Genomic DNA, 26,719 nt, shown 5'->3' with positions numbered 1-26,719 from the left:
AAGAAAACGACACCCACTCAAAGCGGGGCACCACTCCAGTATTTAAATAATATTGCCTCAATAAAGTTGACCGCAATTGAATAGTGTGCCAGGTGATTGTATATCTTTATGCTAACATCTTTCTCTTGGTGTAAAGCAATAAGCAAGAATAAAAAAAAGACGTATGGTCCTTTTCAAAATAAAGAAAGCCTGTAAAAAGGAAAAGCCACCGGAAACTTTCTATTACTAAAAGATATGGCTCCAGTATGGGAATATGACCAACAACTCATCGAAGGTGTAATTAGATTTGATTTTTGCCTTGATTTGGTCACATCTTATTGACCTTGTGGATTGGGGTGGATACATAAATTTTTTTGAATAGTGTCATTAAGATAATATTTAGATTTTTTTTATTCAAGATCTACTAGAAGAGTATTTAGATCAAATTCAACACGATTTTACTTAGAATAATATTATTGAGTATCATCATTACTAAAATTTTGTTGTTACTCGATATCTGAGTCTTATGAGATAATTTTTTTTTTAAATATCTTTTCATAATTTATTTATCTAAAATTATAAAACTTGTTAAAAATTACTACTCATTAGTATAAATTAAAATATTACACTTAAACAAAATATGATCTTACATAGTAAATTATTAGGTTCAGTAACTAACAATATGATAATTTTTTATTCATTTATCAAAGCAAAATATAAGTATCCACAAATCACATAAATTTAAATAAAAAATTCAAATAATAAATCCACAAAATAAATAAAAAAACTCATAATTTTAAGATATTGTTTGATATATAATATTATTTTTTATTAACTAGATTATAATTATGAATCTAAATTATCAAATTAATCAAAAAATATTTAGATTTGAAGCATTTAAAAACTTAATTTTGGTTAAAAATTACTTACAATTTAAGTTTAGATGAGTTATGTTGAGAGAATGAAAAACATAGTCAAGGATTGAGAATAGAAAGGACTTGAATTTTTAGACAAAAAAAGTAGTTTAAGTTTTGACTTTTTTAATAAAAACTCAAATTATAAAAGGAAATTTTTTTTGTTTTTCTTTATAGTATTTAAATACTACTGCATAAATTATTTTTTAATAAATCACTTTTACTTGGAGTATTTAGCCCCACTCCCTATAAAATTAAAAAAAAATCATAAATTCATTAATATATTAACTACCTTAAATCTTAAATAAACAATATAAAAATTAAAACATTTGAGGAAGTTAGTGATGCCATGTGACACCACTATTTCTAACGTGGGTCTATCCATGCTTGTAGAATACTTTCTACTTTCTATTTATCCGTGAGTTGTTAAAATTTATTACTCATAAACAAGGTCGATTATGTTCAAATATTTAGTATACATGTATATACATTGATAATAACAACTCATGTTAAATTTTTTTTCATAATTTTTATAAATACACAAACTTTAAACACCAACTCTATTTCTGATATATAAGATAATCTTATAGTTCTATATAGTATTATGGTAATCATGCTTCATAGTATTTCTTTTTCCGGTAGATAAGCTTCATGGTGAGTTACAAGCCTGTTGGTATCGTGAAACAAATTGAATGCTCAAATGTCATTGTACGGACCTGTTGTTTTGCCATTGTTTTCGTAACCCAACAGTTCTTTTTTTAACCAATGCTTTATCTCCTCGTCTTTTGTTTGGGCTGGCTGGAACTGACCCAATAAGAAGGTTTCACCTAAGCCTAATTAAAGCAGAATTCTGGGTTTAACCCCGAACCAGATAAGCCAGAAGTTATTACATTACTCAACAAGGCGTTGACCAAACATTCAAAAGGAAAAAATAAAAGGAAAGAAAGAAAAACAGTGAGACTTGAAAATATTTACGTTAGTAACCAGAATAAGAGGTTTATGTTTATGGAATGAGGAAGCTTAGACTCCATTTCTTTGTTTTTTTCCTTATTAGCTTTATGTTCTCGAAAAAAAAGAAAGAATTACATTCGGATATTCTTACTTAGAAAAGTAACAGAAAATTAATTCCTACAAAACAAATACATGGTGAAAGAAACATACGAACAAACCTTTGACTTATGAATTTGCTTCCATCACTTAAACATTTTCTTGAAGACATTGTTCCAAGGATATATTTCGTTATCCTTGGTTCGTTGTTGTCTTATTAAGGAAAACACGAGTTATGCTTGATAAATTTTTCTGGCTTTGATCTTAACTTTGGTTCATCTATAACCTGATAAAGGAAAATTAACCTGGTTTTTCCTAGGTATAACAGCATTGAAGGCACAAGCAACAAACCAGAAGAACAACAGAGAAAAAAGTGGACTTAGAATTATCTTGACATTGCATTAATGAATTCATACACAGACGAGAAAGCTTAGTTAGATTCCCTAAAGAGAGATGCATAAATGAAAGAACATGTCAATGCTACTAATCTAATACGAAACTGAACTGAAGTTCCTAGACAACTCCAAAATCTATTCTTTTGGAGGAATGTCAAAGCAAGTCTTTTGGTTTTGTTTGTAATTGACAGTGTCATTTCTTAGTTCATTTTTTGTTAAAGAAATGAGAATTCTAGTTAAAAAAAAAGAGTTTTCTAAGAGAGAAAGAGGAAATATGTGAGAGACAAAAAAAGAAAAAAATTAATGAATGAGAAAGAATAAGTTTTGAAACCAAACAAGTCATAGTATCATTACTAAAGAGAAGATAGATGACATAATATCGTAGAAAGGGCAGGAAAAGGGGCATTTATTGGGGGCGGGAGATTTTCATTCTGAAGTTTAGACTCCATTTCTTTGTTTTTTTTTCCTTATTAATTTTATGTTCTCGAAAAAAGCAAAAAATGTTACATTTGGATATACTAATTACTTAGAAAAAGAACAGATAAATTAATTCCTACTAGTAATAAACAAATAAATGGTGAAAGAAACATAGAAACAACCTTTAATTTATGAATTTGCTTCCACCACATAAACATTTACAATTTCACAACTCACAAGCAAGTCTACATGACCCATTGAATCTGCTACAATGTGGATCGGCAGAGAGGACAGGTAACCTGATCTTTGTTAATCCATGTATCCAGACACTCTCTATGAAACACGTGAGAACAGTTGCTAAGCTCTTTGATCTCGTCACTTTTCTCTATATAATTCAAGCATACAGCGCATATCAAATCATCTTCATCACCGTGTTCTTCCACTTTGGATCTTCGGATGGAATTGCCATATTTCACGACCGGCAGGGCGCTGCTTTTAATCAATGTTGTCTTGACTTGGACTGGGGCTGCAGGAAGGACGGAAGGAGATCGGTTGTCCATTGAAAGAACATAGTTTGTGGGATATGGATCGGCAGAATGAGCTTCTTCTGTTGGGTTGAGCAGACCCAGGTGAACAAGTGCCTCTTCTAACATGAAGGTGAAACGAGCTAGGAGATCAAACAAGAGTGTTAAAAGAAAGGAATTCATATTTGTCGTCGTCACGATAACACAGGGAAAGCACAGGCCTCCCATTGATTCCCTTTTCTCACTTACCAGAGAGAGATTGGAGAAAATAGGATCACCTACGTAGATAAAATAACTGAGCAAATTAAATGGTCAGGTTTCCTAAAAAGCTCAGGGTTTAGGGTTTCCTTGAACCACAAGTGATCTATGTATAATTGAAATGCAGAGAAAGCATGTGCTTTTGTTTCAATTATGTTTTAGTAGTAGGCAGCCGGGTAAAGCCACCAAAACAAGGACTTTAAATTCTAATAGATCTATAATTTTATAATAATAATATAATTAATTATATTAAAAATATATAAAAATTAAGATAATTAATTAAACATCTATTTATTTTCTCATGCTTAATAAATATCTATTTTTTCTCATTTTGACATTTTTATTAATATTCAATTATTTATCTTATTTTTCATTAACAATATGTAAGTCAAAATAATTAAAAAAATAACATATTTTCTCATTTTTCTAATCATGTGATTAATAAATTTTAATTTTTTATCACTTCTCAATTCTCTCAATATTATTAATTTTTAACTATTTCTTGTATTCAACTATTTTTCTTATTCTCAATCTAACTAAAAATAATATATATTTATGATCTCTAACCGCTATTATATATATATAATTAATTTTGTTTCAATTTATAACAACCACTTATTAATTTTCTTATAAATTTTCTTTTCTCATTTACCCTCTCCCCTTTTTTGTACAAGGGGATCACCCCTTCTTCAATGGAAATGAATTTAACTTTTTTTTTTTTTAAAAAAAGTAATGGTTCTCATTGAATGTTGTCTTCAACCTCGCCACTCTTGTTTAATACTATAATTAGTTGTTCGGTAGTGCATGCAGAAAGCATATGTAATTCAAATTCTATTCAAGGGGTTTTATTGAAGTTATAATTAGAGCTTGATGCCAATTCACGCGATCAAATTTTCTGATAGGAGTTGGCGGCCCTTAAAAGTCTTGAACAATAGCCTCCACAAGCTACTTTTTCCAATCTGATAACATAACCAAGAATTGTAGTTTGTAGATGATATTACCAGATGTTGGTGCATTAATCCTTGCCTTGGTTTGGTCGCATATCTTGTACAACCCGTCACGTATTAGTGTAAATATTTTCTTGATTTTCTTTTCATCTGTTTTGGTGGACATTTATTCGTGATAAAGAGAATTTAATGCTTTGAAATACATGTAAAATAATTTTGGCTCATAGTAAATAGACAAAATAAAATATTTTAAATGCTTCAGTTAGGTTAATACTCACCAATTTTTCTGTGTTTTGGTAAAAGATGGCATTTTTCTTGTAGTGGCTAATATATGATCATGTTCCTCGACAAAAACAGAAACAACCCATGATTCATCATTACAACCGCGGCGTGTCTCACCCTTTTCTAGTTAGCTTCATTCTTAAATCTTCCCTCTTTTAAACTTTCTTCACTGTGCGGCCGGGAATGGAACAGAGATTGTTTTTGGTTCACCAAATATTCATTATCAGAGAAGTCAAAAAAGCCATTATCGATCCCTTTGCAATGGCTATTCCGATTGTACAGAAATAGACTAAAAAAAATTATTAAATAAAAATATATTCAACTAATTTTGAAAATTACTATTTTATATAAGATCATAAAATTTATTTATTTTTCACATTTTTTTCTCTCTACTCATTTGTCTCTCTCTTTCTTTCTTTAAAATTTTTCCTTCGTCAAAAGGCGATAGTAGCATTAATATCTTCAAGATCAGATTTAGTCATAGAAAGTGCTTATCTTGCACTCCACAATCGAATTTGGTAGTAGAAAGTGCTGATTTAGCACTCTACAATCGAATTTACTTGTAAAAAATGTCGATTTAACACTCCATAGCCTAATCGTGAGAATCATCGATTTGGTGATCTAACGGCCAGATACTACCACAAGGAGCCTTAGATCAATGCTCCATTACGTCAACAACCAATTGAGAAAAAAAAATCCAATGAATTTAAAATAAAATATTTTAAAAGTTTTAATTATAAATTATTAAATATTAATATTTTAAATTAAAAAAATAAATTAAAAATTTTAATTATAATTTTTTAATATTTTAAAAATAAAGAATAAAGAATCAAATTAAATAATCATATTAATGTTTTAATGATAAATTATTAATATTTTAAAAATAAATAATTATATTAAATTTTAAATAAATTTATAAAAATAAATATTTTAAATTAAAAATCAAATTATAATAATAATTTTTTCTCTTTATCACATTTTTTTTATTATTTCAAAATTATTTTTATCAATAAAACATCAAAATGAGTTATAATAGTATAATTTCATTTCACTAATCAAACTACATAATAATTATTTTTATCTTATTCTTTTCATACAAAATAACCATTCTATTCTCTCTCTATTCCATTCTTTCAACCAAATTAAAAAAGCACCTATAACATACCATCTTTCTGTGATATTTTTATTGCCCTTTAAAACCCTTTGCGGCGTGCAAATCTGTTGTAGAAGTCATAAGCAGTTTCAATTAAACATTTTTAAAACTTTTTTACTGAGAAAAGAAAGCTAAATTTAGTCAATTGAAATATTTAAAGTAATTTTTACCCATTTATTATGAAATAAGATTTTGTGACTGTGGTTAAATCATATCAAGAGTTGTAATAATTTTGACGAAATCAAATTCACGAAATCAAAATCTTCTTTTATGTATTATTATTCATTTTGTTTTTTTATATCTTTTAAATATTTCAAAACAATATATTTCATATTAAATATATAATATTTTTATTTAAAATAATTTAAATTTATTTCTTATATTTATTTTATTTTTGACATGATTTAAATATTATAAAAAAAGAGTAAATTTTAATAAAAACATGCAACGGTACCTCCCCAACACCTCATTTATCTTTTGTTATAGATTGGACGGTTGAAGCCGAAAGCGGTGAGTCCAATAGTAAGGAACCAAAAGAAAAGAACTGAGCCCAAGAGTGGTGTTTGGTCTGAGTGAAATCTGGCCCGTTAATTGCGCTCCACCTGAGGCATTGGAGATAGGATTCTGGGTTTATCCAAAACCCTCTTCACTCTGTTTCCCCTCTCGTCTCTCCCTCTCGATGGCATCCTCTTTATCCACTCTTCATCATCTCAGCTCTTCCCTTTGTCCGAGAAACATCGATAATGCCAAGCTTTCCTCTACTCTTTTTCATTCCCCCATCAACTTATCCTCAAACCCCAACATTTCTCTCCAATTCCTCAACAAAAAACAATCCCCTCTCCTCTCTTCTACTCCAAGATTCTTAACTGTCATCGCCATGGCTCCTCCTAAACCCGGCGGCAAAGCCAAGAAAGGTTCAACGAATACGTATATGTCTTTAATTACCTTTGATACCCGATTCTGAATTTCCTGACATTTCTTGCTTTTTGTGAGTGTTTTCTTTTGCAGTGGTTGGATCGATAAAGTTGGCTCTGGAGGCAGGTAAGGCGACACCAGCGCCGCCTGTAGGACCGGCTCTTGGAGCAAAAGGTGTAAATATCATGGCCTTTTGTAAGGATTACAATGCTAGAACTGCTGATAAAGCTGGTTACATTATCCCTGTCGAAATTACTGTCTACGATGTGGGTTTCTTTCTTTATTTCTTCAATTTTGAACTGCTGGTAAAGAATATGCCTGAATTCCTTTGTTCATTGCTTTCCAGGATAGAAGCTTCACCTTCGTTCTAAAGACACCCCCTGCTTCTGTTCTGTTACTTAAGGCAGCAGGTATACTTCTTAATTATCACTCACTAATGAGTAATCAGATTTGTACCTTTAATTTTCTTTATACATGAGGTCATTGGATATTTAATATGAGGGATAACCAAAACTCATGTCTTCTGGTTTAGTATTGGCTTTTCCCATATGTTATGCTTGAATTTTTTTTCTTTTTTGCTACAAAGTTTTTCACATTGATGGTGGCTTATTAATTGAACATGATCCCCCCAACAAGAAGGCAGCAGGTATGAAACATTTGTCTTCACATGATACAAGTGCATAAGAATTGTTGAAATCAGAATATCAGATTATTGACTTAAACTAAACTGATAACCTGATCCCTGATCCCAACGACTTATTTCAAAGAGATGTCCAAGTTTCGTCTTGGCTGTATCACCGGTGTGTGCAACATAACCTTCATTGTCGCTCTTCTTGACAGAGCTGCAGCAACAGTTTCCAATCCAAGGTTTTATGTTGGCATTGCTGACCCCAGTATTATTGTTATGAAGCATGTGGGGGCTAGTTTCTGTTTCGTGTACAATTACAGATATCCTTCTATCAATATAACAACAGATTATTGACTTGGCATGGTACAAGTATTGAAGAGATGGACTTCTAATCTTTGCCCCCTGTTTAATTGAATTACTGTCTTAACGAAACTTGATAATCTGATCCTTTATCAATAAACGTTTGCCAACTCCCATCCAACTGATTTTCCTTGAATTTAGGTTCATGCTCTTGGTAAAATAGTTGAACCCAGTTATTGTGGGAAGTTTGTTCTTTAAGGGGTTCAAATCCACCAATGTTTTGAATGGTCTGGCAACTTAACCATCTACAAGTTTATGTGTATACCAAGTTGTTAACAGTGACTCTGCACAATAATTAGTACTCAGGCATTTTGGGAAGTTAAATACCTTTAATTCAAAATACGTGATGATATTCATGTTATTATTATACATCCATAGATTAAAATGCAGTTGGTAAAACAATGGTGCGTGTTTTTGCTATGCAACTTGAAAATCTTTGTCTTGGGATAATAGTTAGCTGCAACCAATAGTTGTGTCATGCTTGGTTCTTTGACATTCAGTTCACAGCCCTGAGTTGAACAACATTAGTAATTGTGTTCAGATTTAGGTTCATGGAATGACAAAGAAGCTGGAATCGAATAAAATTTAGATAACAACAGAGATGTTATACTTCCAAATGTGGTGAAAATTTCAAATGTCTAGGTGTCACTATCATAACATTTTTAATTCAGTCCTTATTTTGTACTTTTAATTTATATTCAACTAGATTATCCAAAATTTATTTTCATCTTGGAGCAAAAAAATACATTGTGTCGTTTGCTGGACTTTTTATGCTGAGTGAGAGGGAGAAATTGTATAAAGATTTTTTACATTGTTGCAGATGCTCAGAGATAATACCCATGTAGATATCACCAATCTTCTCCCTCTAAGTAAACCTTGTTATAGTTGCATATTGATACTCACTGTCAGCTAAGCACACTCGTTTGCTTCATGTTAATTGTTCTAATTGGTAATAAATGCAATCTTGGATCATGTCAAAGTAAAAGTAAACTTATAAACAGGTGGTATTTTGTTTTGATTCCCAATTAGAGCCTAATCTTCTATTGTAGTAAATTTGCTTGACTAAAGTGAAACCAAACTTTGTTTGATGTTAATATGAATTGATTCGCTGAACATAGACCTTGCAACAGTGCTGATCCTTTGCTTGTCAATGGATTTATCTTCATTCTGTGGCCCATACGGAGAGTAAATTTATGATCAGATTACAAGTTGTAAGTCATACAGACATTGTACATTTTGGTCGATCATCTTAAGTGTGTAGCGTTTGGTCAAGATGAATCAAAGTTTTTAATAGCCCTGAAATAGTTACTGTAGTAGTACATAGTTGATTACATGCCTAATAAGCCTATCCATAAAGATAAGTATGTTAGTATCAAATTATGATCGATGGAAGACATGGGAGAATAATTACTATAGACCATTTGTTAATTGTTCCCACGTGGAAAAAAGAAGAAGATATCTATCTTTGAAAAATAATGCAGTTTGAATGTTTGATTATTATGTCTGGTGATGTAGGAGTGGAGAAAGGTTCTAAAGACCCAAAGCAAGAGAAGGTGGGGAAGGTCACCATTGACCAAGTACGTGCAATTGCTACTGAAAAGCTACCTGACCTGAATTGTACGAGTATTGAATCAGCTATGAGAATCATAGCTGGTACTGCTGCTAATATGGGAATTGATGTCGACCCACCCATTCTTGAACCAAAAAAGAAGGAAGTGGTGTAGTGGCCTACTTTGTCATGATGATCATATGTAGCATTATTTACTACTACCATTTCGTATCTCACCTGTATAAGAAATTCATTGAAAATCCTGATGTGTAATATTTATACATTCAATTTTGGTCTCCTTGGGTAACGTACACAAGTGTAGTATCTGACTGATGACGATGTCTTATTGGAAAATCTCGTTCCAGTTCCCATTCCTCCACGCCCGGTTTAGGTGAGCTTCAGTGCATTTTGTGGAAACTGAACCGTTTAACGTTATAAGCTCCGCCATCAGCCGTAAGCAGTAACCTTGTTGTCTGTTGCCACCATCCACCAGTTTCTTTGACGTGTAGTGGGCTCCACGTTTCCACCACTTGTGGTCCTGTACTGAGCTTTTCCTCCACGTAATGATGCTACGACTAATAATTCTGTGTCATGTCTTAACTCTGAAAGAATGCATTCACAAAATATTTTAATGCTAGGAACAAATATCTTAAGACGGTGGAATCAGCCCTTTAACCAGCATCGCTAGTTGAGATATTGAATCTTTTAGGGGGCACTCAGCACTCTTGACGCATGTTTAGACACGTGTGAAATGTGACAAAGAAAAGGTACTGGGCAGTTTTCGAGAAAAGCAATTTCCAAATTGGAGACCGCTGTCACGACCAGTAAGTGTCATACGCCACAAATAACCCAAAAAGCTTCCAAATTTGTCAGTCTTGTTGTTTCAATTTTCTGCAGGAAATTCTCATTATCTTATCTTGATAAATTTATAATTTTTATTCCGACCCGACTTTAATACATTCCGCCTCCTTTTTATTATTATTATTATAATTAAAAATACTTCTTTTGACATCTTTTACTTTTTTGACACTAAAAGTAAAAGAATATATGAATATTCAAAGCATTATTAGATATTAGTTTCTATTAGGATTTTGCATTTACATGATAAATCCTAAGCATGACGTATCTAAGAACATTTAATAATTAAACAAGGTTGAAAAATATATACCATAGACAGAAAAGAATATTACGACTTACATTACCAAAAAAGACCTTGAGAGAAAAAGAAGGGAAAAGGCCACAATAGGGGTAAAAAGATAAAATGGCAAAGTTCTTGATAGGAGGGCAATGAATGACTACCAAACAAGAGGATTCAATCCGAATCATTGCTACAAAACCCTAGAGAGAGAGAGAGAGAGAGAGAGAGAGAGGGAGGGAGAGAATATATAAAAATAACGGCAAAATTGTGGAGCTAAAAGCATAGGGCTACTCCAATCTCTGTCTTCAATCTATAAATAAATTGTTACTATACTAAAGTAATTTATTCCAGCCTCTGTTTCTCCTGGAATAAATTGCTCCTCCCATCTTTCTTCTTTTTGGCATTTATTGCAACGAACCCCTCAATCTGGTGGAGCCATTGCCACTGGCTACTTTCAGAACCTCTACGGTTCCTCTAATTAAAGGTGCTTTTTCTCCTCCTCCTCCTCCTCATCTTTTTTTTAATTTGTTTTTATTCCGTTGAATATGTTTGGATTCTGGGGTTTTCTCATTTTTATCGTATCTTCGTAATAAGCAAAAAAAAAAAAAAAGAGACAGAAACGTAACTTTTTTACCTTGCGTTTAGGGATTTAGTTTTCGAAGAAGGTTGAGTAATTGAAATCGAGGAGGAGGAGCAACTACGGAAGGTAATTCTGTTTTCATTTATTTAATAACTCAACCGATTCTTTTGAAAATTCTTAATTTTAATGTGATAAGTGAATTTTTTTTCTTTGAAATTTACTCTGAATAATCATCTTTTGTAATCTCTGCTTATCTTTGTTTGATTCTAGAATTTAGAACTGCTACAAGCATATATACATATATGTATACATGAATACATACAAGTATATTTATGGGTGTATGTACGCACGCATGCATGAGTGTGAAAATATGTATAGAAAATTCCCTTGTGAAGTTTCTGCTGATTCAAATAAGATGTGGGTTGCAATTGTGATGTATGGAGCTGAGTTTGTTAGAATGTTTTTTATTTTTTATTATTCTAGAATCCTCAGACTTAAAAGTCTTCCTTTTCTCTTATTTCTGTCCCCTGTTTTAATAAAAGGCTTTTGAGGCTAAATATGTATGGCTGTATTTTTCATGAAAGAGAAACACCAATGCGATACGTATCGAATAAGATAAGAGTTTCCCTTTTGCCTGTCACCTGCATCTCGGCAACTTTCCCCAAATTCTGCAATTTTCCCTGCCAACTTTAGTATTTACAATGACTTGACACTAAAGATGGTGATTTGCTGTTTCTTGATTCCTCCAACAGATAAATCACTAGCTAGGATCGCAAAATTTGCTACTTTTTAATGAAATTGTGTTGCGATATGTAATGTAAATTCTTACACTGAAGCAATTGTGTATAAGACACATAATAAGGGTATTAGCTAATGTAGTGTTTATGTAGTGCTGCATTTTGGTTAAAGAAATGGTGACATACTGAAACTTTTACTAGGCACGTATATGTTATGGTCAAGATACCGTTTGATCATATGATGGGAAAGAGTGGGAAAGGAGAAGGCTAAGAGAGGATGGCTGGGTTTCATGAGAGATATAGCAAGATTTTTAGAAGTATAAATAATGCAATATTTCACTGACACAAGATTTTTAACCTGTCTTAATTATTTTGTTGATTCACCCAATTCATTTTGCTTTTTTGTTCTCACTGTTTGTGAATTTAATAAATTATTCTTCCTCATGGTTGTTTATATTGTTTTCAGATGGAAGTGCAAAATTCTGAACAATGCAACATAATTGAAATTCGTGGAGATGTGCCAGCTGCAGAGACAAGCCTGGGTGGTAGTACGATTTGTGGAGGTGCAGCATGTGGATTTTCTGATGCTCAAACCAGTTCTAAAGACACAAAGGAACGTGCAGCCTCTATGCGGAAACTTTTGATGGCAGTAGTGCTCTGCATTGTCTTTATGAGCGTAGAAGTAGCTGGAGGAATTAAAGCCAACAGTCTTGCAATCTTAACTGATGCAGCTCATCTCTTGTCAGATGTTGCAGCCTTTGCCATCTCCTTGTTCTCTCTTTGGGCATCAGGGTGGGAGGCAACTCCACGTCAATCTTATGGATTCTTTAGGATTGAAATTCTTGGTGCCCTTGTGTCCATCCAGATGATATGGCTTCTAGCTGGCATCCTTGTTTATGAAGCCATAGCTAGACTTATCCATGATAATGGCGAAGTTCAAGGGTTTCTCATGTTCGTGGTTTCTGCGTTTGGTTTAGTGGTTAATATTGCTATGGCTCTCTTGTTGGGTCATGATCATGGTCATCACCATCACCATGGCCATAACCATAATCATGGCCATGGCGGGAATGATCACAACCACCATGATCACAGTCATAGCCATGACAATGAAACACATAATCATGGATTAAGTATAACTTCTCACCATCATCATCACGGCTCAAATTCTAAACATGATGAGCATCATCATACTCATGAAGCTGACCACACCGTGCCTCTGATTAAGAACTACTCAGATTGTGAAAAGATATTAGAAAGTGGAGCACCTCGGAAGAAGGAAAGAAACATCAATGTACAAGGGGCTTATCTTCATGTCCTAGGGGATTCCATTCAGAGTGTTGGAGTGATGATTGGTGGAGCAATTATTTGGTATAAACCGGAGTGGAAAATTATTGATCTGATATGCACCCTTGTGTTCTCCATTATTGTGCTTGGAACTACCATCAGGATGCTGCGAAATATTCTGGAAGTTCTCATGGAGAGCACTCCCCGTGAAATTGATGCCACAAGGCTTGAGAAGGGTTTATGTGAGATGGATGAGGTTGTTGCCATACATGAACTGCACATTTGGGCCATAACTGTTGGTAAGGTGTTATTAGCTTGCCATGTCTTAATTAAGCATGAAGCTAATGCTGACATGGTATTGAACAAGGTTATAGATTATATCAGGAGAGAATACAATATTAGTCATGTGACTATTCAAATAGAGCGCCAGTAATCCATAAGGCAGTAAGTTTTGTAATTTTACTGTTGTTGGCTGGTTTACTTTTAAGAGTTCAATTCATTGGCAATTAAATATAGCATTAGCTCTATATCTTCTGCTGATTCATATTACTTAAATATATACATGTGTAGATGGAAAATTATATAATTTCTTGGTTGCGTATCTTGTCTACCCAACCTTGTCTATGCTTCTCGTGTTAGCAAATTTCCCATTACCTAGCAAATTGTTGGGAGGGTGATCTGCAGGCCAGGGGCTTTCACAATCAGCTCACTCCTCTCTTCTGGCAATATCTGAATGTAGTTTGGCCTGAAGCCCTTTATTGTAAATAAAACGTAAGTTTGTATACAGTTACAGAAAAGAGATACTAGTACATTTCCATGGAAATAGGGCTTATATATGTATGAGATTCAATCATACAAGATGAGAATGGAAGTATGGTGAGGATTTTATTGTAAGTCTCACTCTAGTGTTCTATCATGTTCACTAGTTAGTAACAAAGCACAATTAACAATATTTTTCCAGATGAATCTCACGTGTTTTTGTACAACTCCACCACCGAAAAACTGCAGGCGCAGCAAGCAACTTGAACACGTGAAAAGCCTGCTCCTTTCGCCAAGCTCTCGAATTCCTTTTCTGTCCTTTCCTTTAGGGTACCGGTGAAGTTCATCATGAACAATTCAAACTGATATACGCTTTTAACTACGCGGCTACTATCAGGACTTTCAGGGATTACCAAATCCACTATTATCACTCTCCCTTTGGCCGGTAATGCTTCATAGCAGTTCTTAAGTAACTCCAGGCATTTCTTGTCGTCCAGACAATGGATTACCCACTGCAAAAATCCTGTATTAGTCAATAACTCCTTGGATTGCTGAAGTGATACTACTCATGAGGGCTTTTTAGTTCTGTGAAGTACGATGCAAGGGAAAAGCAATAATGATCGTCGAAACCTAACCTTCATGAAAATGGCGTCTCCTTTTGGTACACTCTCGAACATATCTCCTGCCACATGCTCGATGCCTACAACACAATTAAATTTATTAATCGCCAAAAATATAGAACAATTTTATAAAACGAGTTGTCAGGAGTTGTAAATTGTTAGTTTCAATAGCAAGTGTTACTCTACGGTTCTCTTTTTTGTAGTTGAAGGCTGAAGGTTTTTAAGGGAGCTCAACCCGGAGTCTCGGACTCCTTTAATGGAAATAGAAGTGGCGTATATAAGAAAGGAGGGGGAATGATGAATTGAAGGTTATATAAATGTTTTGAACAGAACAGAGCTGTGAAAGGAAAAGAAGCAGTTGTTCAGACATCAGACCAAGGCCAAATATTTTTTGGTCTAAATTAATATATCCTATATGCTGATATCACTATCTGTAACTTGTATAATGATCATACCAGGATAGGAGGGTGAATTTTCAATAATCTGTGGCAAATCAAAATTAATCGCCTTAATGGCAGGGTACTTGGAAACAATCCTGTGGAGGATAGACCCATTGCCACCGCCTACATCAACCAAGGAATTCAAGCCTTCAAAGCCCTTGTACGTTTTCAGCATCTCTTCCACAAACATACCGTTGAAATCTATCATAGAGCCCTTGAAGATTTCTCCAAACCTCGCATCCTTCCCCATATATTCAATGGAACTCATCCCATGTTCCCTGTTAAATGGACACCCCCCTTCTACGACTGCATCTTTCAAGTGGTACCTGTTTTGAGAAATGAAATCGCAACATATAAAGCAGTGATTAAAACAACATTGGAGGCAATAGGCATTCTCAAAGTGTTTTACCAGATATCTATAGAGGTTCTGTCCTGAAACAAGTCTAACATAGAAGACAAAGATCCTCCACCTTGGCTCCTGATGAAGTATTTGGCAACTGGTGCCAAACCATAGAGCCTAACAACCTGGCCATCCTGGTGGTCAGCGACAAGAGAGAAAGTGAGGATGGAGTAGCTAGCTAGAAGCCGGAGGATGCGATCAAGGATCAAAGGGGCATCAGGATTATTTTGAGTCGGAAGTTGGGATGCAATCTGGGAAAGAGAGAGCAGCGCACCAGGACCGCTCCTCTGTATAATCTCAAACACACCAAGTTGAATAGCTGCTTTCAACACCATGGGCATCACCGATGCGCTAACCAGTTGCATGGCATACTGCTGGGCCCGTTTGTCTTCTTCATCGGTTGATATTCTCGCTTGGCTTTCCTTAGAATTCATGATTTGTCTTGAATTGAAACAGTTGAAGGTACTAAAACGTCGTTGAAGATCTCGCGGACCGAGGTTGACACCATTTTACATCCAGTTTCAGTTTTATATTTGCTTTACAGACGACGATTCAACCTTATTTCTTTTAATTTTCTAAGCACAAAAGATGAACTTTTGGTTCCGTGATTTGAAATAACTTCTTTTGTCCTAATTTCAATATCAAATTGTCAATTCCAGGCCACCTTATGCGTGACTGCTTGACTTTTCTCCATCGATCTAGACAGATTTTAATCAGGACTTGTTGCCATTCAATGGATCAGGACATTCATTGTTTGCAAAAATGGAATTATATATCTAATGGTGAAATGCCAAACATTGAACTTAATTAAAGACGTTGAAATTTCAACTTTAATGTGAAGTACGAAATCTTGACAATAGATCAAGTTATTGAAGTTTTGAACTTGTCCAGGCAGCATTCTGTTGCAAGTCCCCTCTTCCAAAACTTCTCATAGAATTCGCCATAGGCAAAACTTCTGTAGACTGCAGGGTGCTCATCATCGATCAACTCCGTAGCCGGACCTATCAAAGCATCATTTGATGGACAGTAGAAGGTAGGGATGGATATTCGTTCTTTATTGCAGTTCACAACAGCTCGATGAAGCACACTTTTGTAACGATCATTGCTAATCACCTATCACAAAAATTTTAACGTCGTTAGTATTTTTATGCTCCTCCAGGGCAGCAGTCGCTTTAGTTTTTTGGTTATAAGTAACAATCACGATTGACTCCTTATGTTCTACATCTACATACACTGCTATGACCACCTAACAAGGTATGGTTATTCTTAAAAATCTAGTTGAAAATAACTTGAACTTAGTAATTGTTATCTCTTCACAATAGTGTCCACAGCCAAAGTTCAACAGTTCAAATCTGTTTTCTTCGCTTAGGTTAGACCAAATGCACGAAAGTAGGGACAATTTAAATGCAGTTAGGCCACAAGCCCAAAACCATGTTCGTCTAGGAGGTTTGACTTTCTTTTCATTCACTGTTGAGGGTAGTCTCTTCTGCCAAATGCATAATTATAACAATTGTTAATGTGATTTTTTGTCCAAATAAAATGAGAATCAAACCATAGTATTCAGTGTACTAGAGCGGTTTAAATGCATCTTTTAGATGATGCAGATAAATATTCAATCAAGGGGAACTTATATACTTTCAGTCTGGCGTGCTAGATGCTAATTGACAGTGTCTAACATGTTGGGCTGGCAAGTCCATTTCCTTCAACTTCCTGTCCAAATTTGGCCTAAAATTTTTTGGACAAACAACGCATGTGAAGTTCACCTGCATTTGGTCACCGATGTTGACAATGAAGGTGTTGGGAATAGGGTTGACGGCAACCCACTTGCCATTTCTCAAAACCTGTAATCCTGGCACGTCATCCTGAAGAAGAATGGTTATTAAATTGGGATCAGTATGGCCAGGCAAACCATAAGTAAGTTCTGGCTCTGGACAGGGTGGATAGTAGTTTAAAGCCATGTGTTGGCCGTGCTTGCTTAATGTCTTATCAATATGATCCCTCTCCAGGCCTAAGCTCTCTGATATGGCCTCAAGCAGTCTTAGCACTAAACCTCTGACACGAGTGCAATACTCAGCCGCATCCTCCCTGTCAAGAAGCAAATGTTGACAAATTCAATCATAGTTAAAACAATGAAAGTATTGGCTTGTACACTGTAAAATTAGCCTGGTTTGTCATGATTCTTTTTTTTGTTGAATCTGTCATGATTATTAACCTGAAGGATGGGGGATTTGAAGGCCATTCGTGTACGTGATCTTTGAGAGGGTAGCAATGGAGTCTCAAAAAATCCCTCCAGTTGGCAACCTTCTCAGTCTTAACATTGAAACTAGTTGACAATCGGTTGGCCTTTGAAGGGTCGTCAGAGTAATTCTTCAGCCTCTCACTCTTCGGTAATCGAAAGAACTCTCTAGCTAAACGCAGCATGTTATTGATCAATGCCTCTGAAATCCCATGGTTCTTCACCTGATAACAATGAATTACTAAACCTGTAAGACCAAGACTAGTAGTAAGCAATAATTACACAGTTCAATACAAATACTGAAATTCCTTGGTACCTGAAAAAAACCGTCATGTTCGCATGCTAGGGCAATCTGTTTAAGAATATCAGAGCGGTTGGGACCATAGAGGTCCTGGAGGTCGATCAGAGGAAGGGAAACATCGGATACCTGAACATCAGAGAGATTTGGACGGTCGGAGATTGGTCTGATGTAATTGAAAGGTACCTGCTTAACTGAAGATGCGAGGTCTGTCAGTAATAGCTTGGTGGCGGCCATGGGAAAATGGAATATGTAAAGATCCTGATTTTCTTACTCTGCAGAAACTGTAAGAGTTCTTGCACCTATTTATGCAGCCATTTGCTGCGATAAGGATGACGTTGACCCCGTTGACATCATAAGATTTACGTCATCTTTTCAGTTTCGGGAATAATCTATATATATTTTTAACAATGAAAAAAAATATATACATTAATAAACAAGAGAAAGCTATAATTCTACCGTCTTCGGATTCAAAGTTCCATTACTGTTGTTTTTACAGAATCTGGCAATGATGTAACAGCTTTTACAGCATCGGGATTTTATTTCCATTGTAGCGGTCACTCCATTCGCCTTAGTTATGTCATGCAAAAAATGAAAATGGACCTGGAATTTTTAATCAAGAATGTTAGTTCCCATGTGAACAACTAACATGTCCTTTATAAAACGTGCTTGATTCTAGTCATATATCCCGTGAATACCATAATTTGATATATATTTCATTTACATACTTCTCCTCAGAAGAAGAACTCTTAAGCCATTAAGAATTAATGATTTCTGATGGTTAAATCAATTATTACGGCAGGAACAATACTTCGGGGGCCCAAAGTCCAGCTTAATTAATTAGCAGATGAAGGTAGAAAAAATGGTGGTCCACAAACCAACCGGTTGGCACACAAATCTGTTTAAAAGATGTCACCAAAAGCCTGCCTGGCGATAATGTTTTCCAAATAAACTATGCATATGAGAACTGTCACGCAATCTGCATGCCTCAATATTTTTTAATTAAAAAAAATTATCTCAAACCAGACAGCAATATTCGATAATATTTTTAAAGGGAGAAAGCATAACAATCGATTAGGCTTTGATTTTATTTGTTGTTCGGTCATGCCGGTATTAGAAAGTTACTATTTTTATGTTATAGTAAACGTGTTACGCAGAGACATAGAGAATCAGCATATACGGCAGTGTACGTCGATATTTATTCTCCACCACAAGTGAATGGCAAAACAGTGACAATGATTTTTCTTTCATATTTAAAACAAGTGGATTAATGGACCTTTCGCTCGGTCCTTTTTCAAGTTTAGCCTTTGAGCTCATTCTGGAATGTTCTTTGTGGACGATGCTCGTTTCACATTTAAAAGCTTTAACAATTAAAAAGTACAGAAAAAAAAAAAAAACTTGATCGTACTTTGCTTTATCTAACGAGTCGAAAGGTTAATATATTTGGAACTTGGAAGACTCTAACAGAGGCGGACCTAGGAAAGCAGATTTGATTTCGATGCGTGAACTAAATGCCAACTATCTCGGGCTGTCAAAATGCCAACTAAGTGCTACTAGTATTATATAAGTGATGGAATCTTGGATTGTAGTTCTTGTTTATTTTCACCGAAGCCTAGATAAGCGTAGGGCCCTTTGGCTTTAGGTGACAGACAGTATCATCTGTCTCATCCAAGCCTTCTTGATGTAACCGATGACGCCACTCATGCTGACACCTCTTTCCTGATCTTATCTAATGTCACCATTAGCACCGTGTTTACGTGACGAGTCACCCCACCAAAAAGTTGCTTCTTGTTCTCCCCACCTTGCCTGCAAATTGCAATTGCGAACATGGAGACGTTTTGTTTTTGTTTAAATTTTCCAAGGCCAGCATCAGCGCTGAAATGAACGGGTGCAAACTGAAAACGAAGTTTATGTACTGTATTTGAATCGAAAAAGGGTTTGTACGGAAGAAAGCCAAGTTTGTTCAAATTTTGCTGTCAAAGGAGAACAGAGCTCACTGCAGCAAATGGCTTGTGTGCCCCCACGTGACGGTGGTTATCTCAAGAACATGCGTCTGTCGTGGTACCAAGTTAAGTTACCACAGATGACATTTAAGTCTTTATCAAGCATTTTTCATTTCATAGCATCCCCTTTGGATGTGCAGTGATTAAAGATGATTTACATGGAAAAATGAAAGACTTAATTTGAACTCGATGGATTATTCTCTCCTCTTTTATTTTAGGACGTTGGTGATTTTTCATCCAAAATTTACATAGAAAAATAAAAGACTTAATTTGAGCTCATATTCTGAAATAATGAATTTTTCTTTCCTTTTTTATCTTAAAACGTTGGTGATTTTTCATCTAAATGTTGAAAAAAGTAAGTTTTCTTTCTAGTTGTGAATAAATCTTTTTGATCTTGAGACTTTTAAGATCGTGTGACTTAAAAAATAATTTGATTACAATAGATTTACTTTAATCCTTAAGTCGATTAAAATTAATTATTAATTAATTATCCTTAAACAAAAAAAATTATTATAACAACAAAATTTTAAAATTTTAAAAAATTAAAAATATATCATTAAATTTTAAATTTTTGAAACACGGAATCCTTGCTAACCCCTCATTCCCTCCACGAGCAAATGAAATGGGTGTCAATTTGTGTGTAGACATTGAATATCATGATTCATTCGAATTTATAGACTTGGGTTAGGATATATGCCGACATACAACTACAAATACTGTCAAGTCTTAGGTCCCCTTGATTTTTGTTGACACACGAGTTATTTTCAAAATCTACCATTGAGGATTGTAGCAGTTCCGGTTCCTCTCCTCCCCTTTGAAACTTTCCGAACCTCAATCTAGTCTTTACCTGCCACAATTTTTTATTGATATTCTCAAACAGGTTACTTGAGCTAATTGAACATGATTTCTTTTCTTTTCTTTTTTTCCTAATGGAAGTGAACACGACTTCATACGCAAAATGCTTCCAGGTATACTATTCCTCAGTCTATGCGTTATATGGGTGAAATCAGTCATGTACAGAATTAAGATAATTGCAGTTTCAATTTTTTTTCTTAAAAGAAAATATAAAGAAAGTAGAAAGGAAGGTGTGAATGCAATTTGGACAAATTACCCAGCTTTATTCGACGGTGACAACAAAAAAAACTAGAACAGGCTGAAGCCTAACTTTCTAAAAGGTCACAAAGTAACATGATGATTTATACTAATTAATTAATACTAGAAAGTAAGGTAAAATATTCTTATATTTTTAAATTTTATTTATAATTTTATATGAGTCTGTTAATATTAAACATGAACAATTTATCTCGAAGTCTCAAACGACGTTAACAAATTTCACAAAATAACTAAAATACCCCTCAAATATATAGCAAGCATCCACCAAAACTTTTTTTTTTTCCTTGTCTTTCTTCTCTTCTTCGACCTTTTTATCCTTTTCCTGTCTTCCTTCTCTTCTTCAATTGCTTTAGCCTTCTAATTTTTTTTTTCTTTTTCCTGCCTTCCTTCCCCACGGTGGGCATTTGTCTTTCTTATTTGCATTTGTTAAAAAGGAAAGAATGGGTCCCGACTCCAATCCAAGATCTTAACGCAGCAAAGGAAATTGTTGGAACTTGGGAGGAATCTGATTTCTGGTTCCATTTTGTTGAGTATTTGAGTTCTTAAGAGATTATACAATTGTAAATAGAGATAAGAGATAGAGTTTATTTGAAGCTTTTGAAACCTTTATGCCATGTTTAACGAGATATAAATTCAGGGATTTTCTTCACGTTTTCAATGAAAACTAAATTTTCGAAAAAAAAAAATGCTTTGCTTGTCTTTTGTAAAAAAAAAAAAAATGCCGAGAAACTCTTATGAGTTTTCATATTTTTTTTGTTACATGGTAGTGAGTTAGTGACTCAATTGCACAAAGGGTAAAATTGTTCAAAAATTGATGTCTTGTCATCAAATAAATAAAAATATTAACGGTAGACTAACATAAAAATTTATATGTTCAATGAAAAATATATTTTTGAGATGAATTTTTTATTTTTAATAGTAATGAATTCATATAAAATTATGAATAAAATTTAGGACTATAGGGTATTTTACCCTAGAAAATATATGGAAAAGGAGCCACCTTTCTTTGTAGTTAAAAACATAGAATGATGCCTTTTTCCATTTTATAATTTTAAATAATCTGTTACATAACTTCCCTATTCAACCACGTGTCAACTAAATCACTGTCCACGTTTTTAGCCTCCCAACCCATAAGTCAACCAAACTTTGCATTGCTTAAAAGGGAGGCCATGTCAAGTTCTATTAAATGGAAGCTTTCAATTGTCAATAAAAAAAAAAAGAAAACATCATCTGTGCCAGAAAATTCATCCAATAAAAATGATTTTTTGAAAATTATAGAATTCAGAATTGATAGATTTACCGCACTGTCTATTAATACATAAAGAAAATTATAGAATATAAAATTATAGAAAATTAGATTTATCATCACTAAGCTTCCTAACCGAAGAAGAGTTTAAAGGGACTCATGTACCATCATCCGAATAGAGGTTTGAGTAGAATTCCACTACCATCTTCGTTAGCTCTCCCTTGTCTAAACACCATGAGTTATCATCCCTCTTGAAAGTACTAATCTGCTTCTTATGCTGTCTCCTTTTGACAATTGCATGGTAATATTTTGAGTTGCAATCTCCATACTTTAGCCAATCAAGCTTAGCTTTTTGCTGCCACATGACTTCCTCTTGATACAAAATGAGATTAAACTCCTCTACTAACGCCACTTCTAGATGCTGTAGATAGTCATTAGGGCCTTGAGCCAAACGTATTTGGATTCCTTTTAGTCTGGCTAGAAGACATTTCTTTTTCTTAACTAAATCCCCAAAAGTCTCGAACTTCCATTTATTCAATGCTTCTGCCAATTTTCCTAACTTCGTGGAATTTATAACTCCATCATAATCCCAGTGTGCTTGGAGAAATTGCTGGAAGTTGGGATGGGCCATCCATGCATTTTCGAAGCGGAATTTTTTAGCTCAATGGATATTTCGGCATGTTTTTAGACAATTTACCAGTACTGGATGATGGTCAGAATGAGTTTTAGGAAGATTAAAGACTTTGGCTTTAGGAAACATTGTACTCCATCTGTCATTTGCCACTGCTTTATCTAATCTCTCTCTGGTGAAATTGAAGCCATCATATTTCCTACTCCACGTGTATTTTGCACCAGAAGCTCCAAGATCTGCTAGATTACAAGAACATAAGCAATCAATCATTTGTTTACAGTGAGCCACATTGACGCCATTCTTGCCAGTCTTCTCATCTAGCAAGAGAACCTGGTTAAAATCACCTATAATCATCCAGGCTAGATCATGTATCTCACTAGACAGTTTCAAGGAATGCCACAGCCATTTACGTTCTTCTGCCTTCGGACTACCATAAACTGCTGTCAAAAGCCATTCATCATTATCCGACCTAACTGTCATATGAACTAACTGAGATGAATATGCCAGAATATCTATTTCCACAGCTGCTAATTCCCATATCACCCATATGCCTTCTGAAAATCCTTCCGCCTCAACTCAAAAATACTTCGAAAGTCCAATTCTTCTATAGATTAAGTTGGCCTTTTCCCCTGTAACTCTGGGTTCCAAAATAATTACAATATTTAAACCATGAAAACAAATTAAGCTTCTAATATTCCTGATGCTTCTACGAGAGGAAACACCTCTCACATTCCAACTCAATATTTTCAACATAAATTAAACTAACAGGTTGAATATAAATAGCAAACTTGCAGATTTATATCTGCATAACTTCCATCACCTTTGCTCCTTGATCACTGTCCGCATTGGCAAGAACAATGTCCATTTTAGAAGAAGACCCTTCTTCCATGCTATTGGTTTCTTTCTCTTTTGCTACGCCATTCACCCCTACTCCCACTTGATCCTTTGACGCCTCTTGATTGCAAATTGTATTACCATTGACCAAATCATCTTGAGGTGGTTGGTTGTTCATTTCAGATTTGTCTTCCAACCCCACGGTATGATTCTTTATTGCCAAATTTCTTTTCTCAACAGTTTGACCTATGCCTGTTCCATCATTTTGTTTGCTTAACTGGTCCGAATAGACTACACGGACTGCACCTGCCACCTTTCCTTTGCCTTTGGTGCTAGATGAGGCTAGGTTTCGATTTGACATCTATACCACACTTTGTAAACTCTTTTTTAACTCCTCTTTATTTTTGCCCCCCACCATTTGTTGCTTTTTATTTGCCACATTGTTTCCAGATGTGTTCTGTTCCAGTGATTCCGGGACCACTACTTTATTATCAACATAAGAGGGATCTTCTTCAAGAACTGTAAACCGAGAACCGATGTTAGTTGTCTTCTGTGTTGTTGTTTCTTTCTCCACTATTCTGACTCTTGAGCTTAGTGGCTTTCTATAATTCTTTCTGGCTATCATCCATGGCCCAAATTTTTGGTTTTCATACTTCTTATTCCAATTGTTGTCCTGCTCTTCCCTATTCAAATCTTTATCTTTATTCTTGGTTGCCTGGTCCAGATTCTTGGCAGTGCAAACTTCTATGTTGTGCCCAAACCTCCCACATTGAAAGCACACCATCCGAATACCTTCATCCTCAACTTTTTGCCAAAGTCCACTGATAAACACTTTTGGCACCAAAGGTTTTCTAAGATCCACCTCGACACACAACCGTGCAAATTTTCCTCTAAAAATATCCGCTTTGGTGCGATCAATTTTCTCCGTTCGGCCTATTGCATTTCCAATCCTCGTTAGTACAACTTGATCATAGAATTCTAGTGGCATTCCTGGCAATCTGATCCATGCCGCAACGGAGTCCACAGTTCCTTCTTCTGATCTAAATCCTGGAGACCAACGTCTAATGGTGGGATAGTATCCTGCAATGATCCATGGCCCATTAGTGAGAACATGAAAATAATCCGATTTGTTGCTGAACCGAACGCAGTAATACCCATTGTCCAAGTCTAACGCCTGAAACTCTCCTTGTAATGACCATAATTGCCTGATTCTGTTACATAGATAAGTATAACTGATGTCACGAGCTAGCAGCTTCACAATCAGGGTATGCTTCCAAGGCTAACGGATACATTTCTTTTCCTCCTTAGTCAATCGAATAGAGGGTCCCTCTGGTGCCTGGTCTATGGTTTCATCATCAGAATCAGTTTCATAAATAAACTCTCCATCCTCCTCAATATTATCATTCTCTAGTCCGGTAACATGACTACCTCTAATGAGCATATTGCGATTGGAGTAATTTGCATTCTCTTCTAGTTCTGGTTGTGAAATGTGCCCAGTCTCAGTATTCTGCCCAGATCTATCAGAGGTTTCTTCGATGCTTGACCGAACTCGTTTATATCGTGCTTTCTCGTTTGGTAAGGATTCATGAAAACCAGCTAGTGAAGGAGGCTCCCCTGCCGGATCCGCCTCCATGAAGAGACAGAGAAATATATTGAAACACGATAGGAATTATTATTATAATATATTGAAATATTTGGTTAGTAAAAATGATTTTAAAATAATAAAAGTATAGGTAATAAAAAAATAATAATATCTATTATTATAATATATAATAAAATACTCAGATCTCTTTAAGTATTAATCAAAATTTTATACGGATTTATTAATATGAAAAATAGACAATTTGTTTTAAAAATTATCTTTTGTTGGATACATAAGTTCAGCGGTTAGAATTTCATTGATGTTTTTGTTAATTTATTGACGTAGTAATATTTTTTGAATAATTTTATCTTTTATTAATTTAAAAAATTACATAATATATAAATTATAATTTTTATTTTTAAATTTTTTTCTTATTAAAAAAAATCCTTTCTCTTTTACTTCTGAAATGGTCGGCTGGTAGCATTCTCACTCATCAATTTTGAAAATTAATGAACCCTTTGTGTAATTATGATTTAAAGTTAAAGGTGTTTGAGTTTTTTATTTTTTATTTATAATTTAATCATTGAAAATTTAAAATATTAATATTTTATTTATAATTTAAATATTAATAATTTTAATTAATCTTTAAATTTAAAATTATTATTTCTTATAATACATAATTAAAAACTTAAATTTTTTTGTTATAACAAGATTTATTTTCATCAAAAACAAAAATACTCTTTACATAATTTTGTAAAATTTATATCAAAAGACAAAATTAAGTAATTTTTTTTCATTTCTAATCATTGTTTATTTTCATTAAAACTTAAAATTTTTAATAATTTAATAATTTATTATTAAATTATTAGTATATTTTTTTTATTTTTTCTCTATTTGAGTTTTTCATTTTTTAATTTTTATTTTCACTTAACAATTTAAACATTAATATTTTTAGAATATTAATATTTTATTTATAATTAAAATATTAATAATTTTCTAATTTAAAAATATTAATTTTATAAGTCTAGATTTGTAATTTTTGAATGTGAGTATATTTTAGTCCAAAATATTTTTTTATTTTCATGAGTGTGAAATAGTTAATATGATGGGAGAGATGGTACCAGTTAGCCATCTCAAGATTTTTCAAGGTTTTAAGAAATAGCTATTCCATAACAATGATTATTCTTTCCTCTATAAACGAACCAAATGGAAGGAGAAGATTTATTGAGGAATAGAACCAAAAGTAGTGAACTAGGGAGTTCCGAGTTCTTTTCCTCGACCATTCGTCACAGGACCTAGCAAAATTTAGGGTCCATGTTCATCCTATGGGAAATTAGCGCACTACCTTACCTTGAGACCAACTTTTGCCGAAGCTTTGACGTCTTCGTTCCTTGAGTGGGCCCCTAACGTGTATGAAAGGGAGAATGGGAATATGTTTTGCCCACCAAAA

At 34.1% G+C, this 26,719-nt stretch overlaps 4 protein-coding genes across 6 annotated transcripts; 2 read left to right on the top strand and 2 right to left on the bottom strand.

The window, feature by feature from the left end:
• The first annotated feature begins 6,514 nt into the window (after window positions 1–6,514).
• Window positions 6,515–9,725, top strand: PRPL11 (plastid ribosomal protein l11). Its single transcript, XM_007039262.3, has 4 exons — window positions 6,515–6,830; window positions 6,925–7,097; window positions 7,178–7,241; window positions 9,335–9,725. Exons 1-4 carry the CDS (start codon window positions 6,596–6,598, stop codon window positions 9,541–9,543), a joined length of 681 nt encoding a protein of 226 aa, XP_007039324.2. The 5' UTR covers window positions 6,515–6,595; the 3' UTR covers window positions 9,544–9,725.
• Window positions 9,726–10,695: 970 nt separating this feature from the next.
• On the top strand, window positions 10,696–13,634 carry LOC18605935 (metal tolerance protein A2). Of its 2 annotated transcripts, none has more exons than XM_007039261.3 (3): window positions 10,696–10,990; window positions 11,160–11,212; window positions 12,290–13,634. In XM_007039261.3, the coding sequence occupies exon 3, from the start codon at window positions 12,290–12,292 to the stop codon at window positions 13,538–13,540; it is 1,251 nt and encodes a 416-aa protein (XP_007039323.1). In that variant the 5' UTR covers window positions 10,696–10,990; window positions 11,160–11,212; the 3' UTR covers window positions 13,541–13,634. The 2 variants fall into 2 exon arrangements, with proteins under 2 accessions (XP_007039323.1, XP_007039322.1); XM_007039260.3 differs by having other exon boundaries at window positions 11,152–11,212.
• Window positions 13,635–13,824: 190 nt separating this feature from the next.
• On the bottom strand, window positions 13,825–15,998 carry LOC18605934 (O-methyltransferase family protein). The gene is made up of 4 exons (XM_007039259.3): window positions 15,336–15,998; window positions 14,942–15,252; window positions 14,502–14,566; window positions 13,825–14,378 (listed from the first exon to the last, which is right to left on the bottom strand). Exons 1-4 carry the CDS (start codon window positions 15,758–15,760, stop codon window positions 14,076–14,078), a joined length of 1,104 nt encoding a protein of 367 aa, XP_007039321.3. The 5' UTR covers window positions 15,761–15,998; the 3' UTR covers window positions 13,825–14,075.
• Window positions 15,999–16,079: 81 nt separating this feature from the next.
• On the bottom strand, window positions 16,080–18,125 carry LOC18605933 (protein DMR6-LIKE OXYGENASE 2-like). Of its 2 annotated transcripts, none has more exons than XM_007039257.3 (4): window positions 17,879–18,125; window positions 17,539–17,786; window positions 17,090–17,411; window positions 16,080–16,439 (listed from the first exon to the last, which is right to left on the bottom strand). In XM_007039257.3, the coding sequence occupies exons 1-4, from the start codon at window positions 18,095–18,097 to the stop codon at window positions 16,188–16,190; spliced, it is 1,041 nt and encodes a 346-aa protein (XP_007039319.2). In that variant the 5' UTR covers window positions 18,098–18,125; the 3' UTR covers window positions 16,080–16,187. The 2 variants fall into 2 exon arrangements, with proteins under 2 accessions (XP_007039319.2, XP_007039320.3); XM_007039258.3 differs by having other exon boundaries at window positions 16,348–16,439; window positions 16,962–17,411.
• Window positions 18,126–26,719: the final 8,594 nt, after the last annotated feature.

This window comes from Theobroma cacao, chromosome 3 (genome assembly GCF_053813885.1).
Source record: "Theobroma cacao isolate CCN51 chromosome 3, ASM5381388v1, whole genome shotgun sequence".
Classification (NCBI taxonomy): domain Eukaryota; kingdom Viridiplantae; phylum Streptophyta; class Magnoliopsida; order Malvales; family Malvaceae; genus Theobroma; species Theobroma cacao.
Note: the sequence above shows the minus strand (reverse complement) of the source record. Positions and strands in the feature narration are given on the sequence as shown.